The 1,020-nt window shown below is 48.7% G+C and overlaps 1 protein-coding gene across 1 annotated transcript in view; it reads left to right on the top strand.

Moving 5' to 3' along the window:
- The window catches only part of DNAH10 (dynein axonemal heavy chain 10), a 144,433-nt gene that overhangs the window by 33,325 nt on the left and 110,088 nt on the right, over positions 1 to 1,020 (top strand). The window contains exon 11 of the mRNA XM_077747983.1: positions 648 to 842. Within this exon, the coding sequence (XP_077604109.1) occupies positions 648 to 842 (195 nt within the window). The remainder of the gene's footprint in view (positions 1 to 647; positions 843 to 1,020) is intronic.

Raw genomic sequence — 1,020 nt, 5'->3', positions numbered from 1 at the left:
GGCGGGGCAGGGGGGTGGGGCCAGGAAGGGGCTGGGTAGGCAGGGGCCTGAGCATGCAGACCTTGCAGACTGGGTCAGGACATCTGGATTTTGTCATGTGCAGTGGGCACAGTATCAGAGTTCTTAGACCTTGAGGAAGTTGCCTGTGTGACATGATCTTGCCTTCATGCAAATCTAGACACGCAATCCATGTGTAGTGAAAACATTCATGAGAGGGGCTNGGGGCCTGAGCATGCAGACCTTGCAGACTGGGTCAGGACATCTGGATTTTGTCATGTGCAGTGGGCACAGTATCAGAGTTCTTAGACCTTGAGGAAGTTGCCTGTGTGACATGATCTTGCCTTCATGCAAATCTAGACACGCAATCCATGTGTAGTGAAAACATTCATGAGAGGGGCTCCTGGGTGGCTCAGTTGGGTAAGCCTCCGACTTCGGCTCAGGTCACGATCTCATGGTTTGTGAGTTCGAGCCCCGCGTCGGGCTGTGTGCTGACAGCTCAGAGCCTGGAGCCTGTTTCAGATTCTGTGTCTCCTTCTCTCTCTCTGCCCCTCCCTGCTTGACTCTCTCTCTCTCTCTCAAAAATAAACATTAAAGGCACTCGTGGAAAGCCGAAAGGCAACTTCCCTGTGTTTTGTTTGTTTGGACAGGTTTTGGAGGAATTTTACAATATATTTGGTCCAGAACTAAAGGCAGTGACGGGGGATCCCAAGCGCATCGACGATGTCCTGTGCAGGGTGGACAGCCTGGTCACCCCCATGGAAAACCTGACCTTTGACCCCTTCAGCATCGAGTCTTCCCAGTACTGGAAATACGTGATGGATGAATTCAAGATTGAAGTTCTGGCAAGTAGCACATCTGTGGATTTGATCTTGGAAGTGGATCCCATGTTTCCCCCATGTTAAATTTGTTTAGTTATGCTTGGGATGTTTTTTTAATCACAAAAAGTAATACCTGCTTACTTGTAAAAAACAGAAACAACACCATAAGAGACTCTTAAATACAGAGAATAAGGGTTGATGT

The sequence above is a fragment of the Crocuta crocuta genome, unplaced genomic scaffold, assembly GCF_008692635.1.
Source record: "Crocuta crocuta isolate KB4526 unplaced genomic scaffold, BGI_CrCroc_1.0 scaffold29, whole genome shotgun sequence".
Lineage (NCBI taxonomy): Eukaryota > Metazoa > Chordata > Mammalia > Carnivora > Hyaenidae > Crocuta > Crocuta crocuta.
Note: the sequence above shows the minus strand (reverse complement) of the source record. Positions and strands in the feature narration are given on the sequence as shown.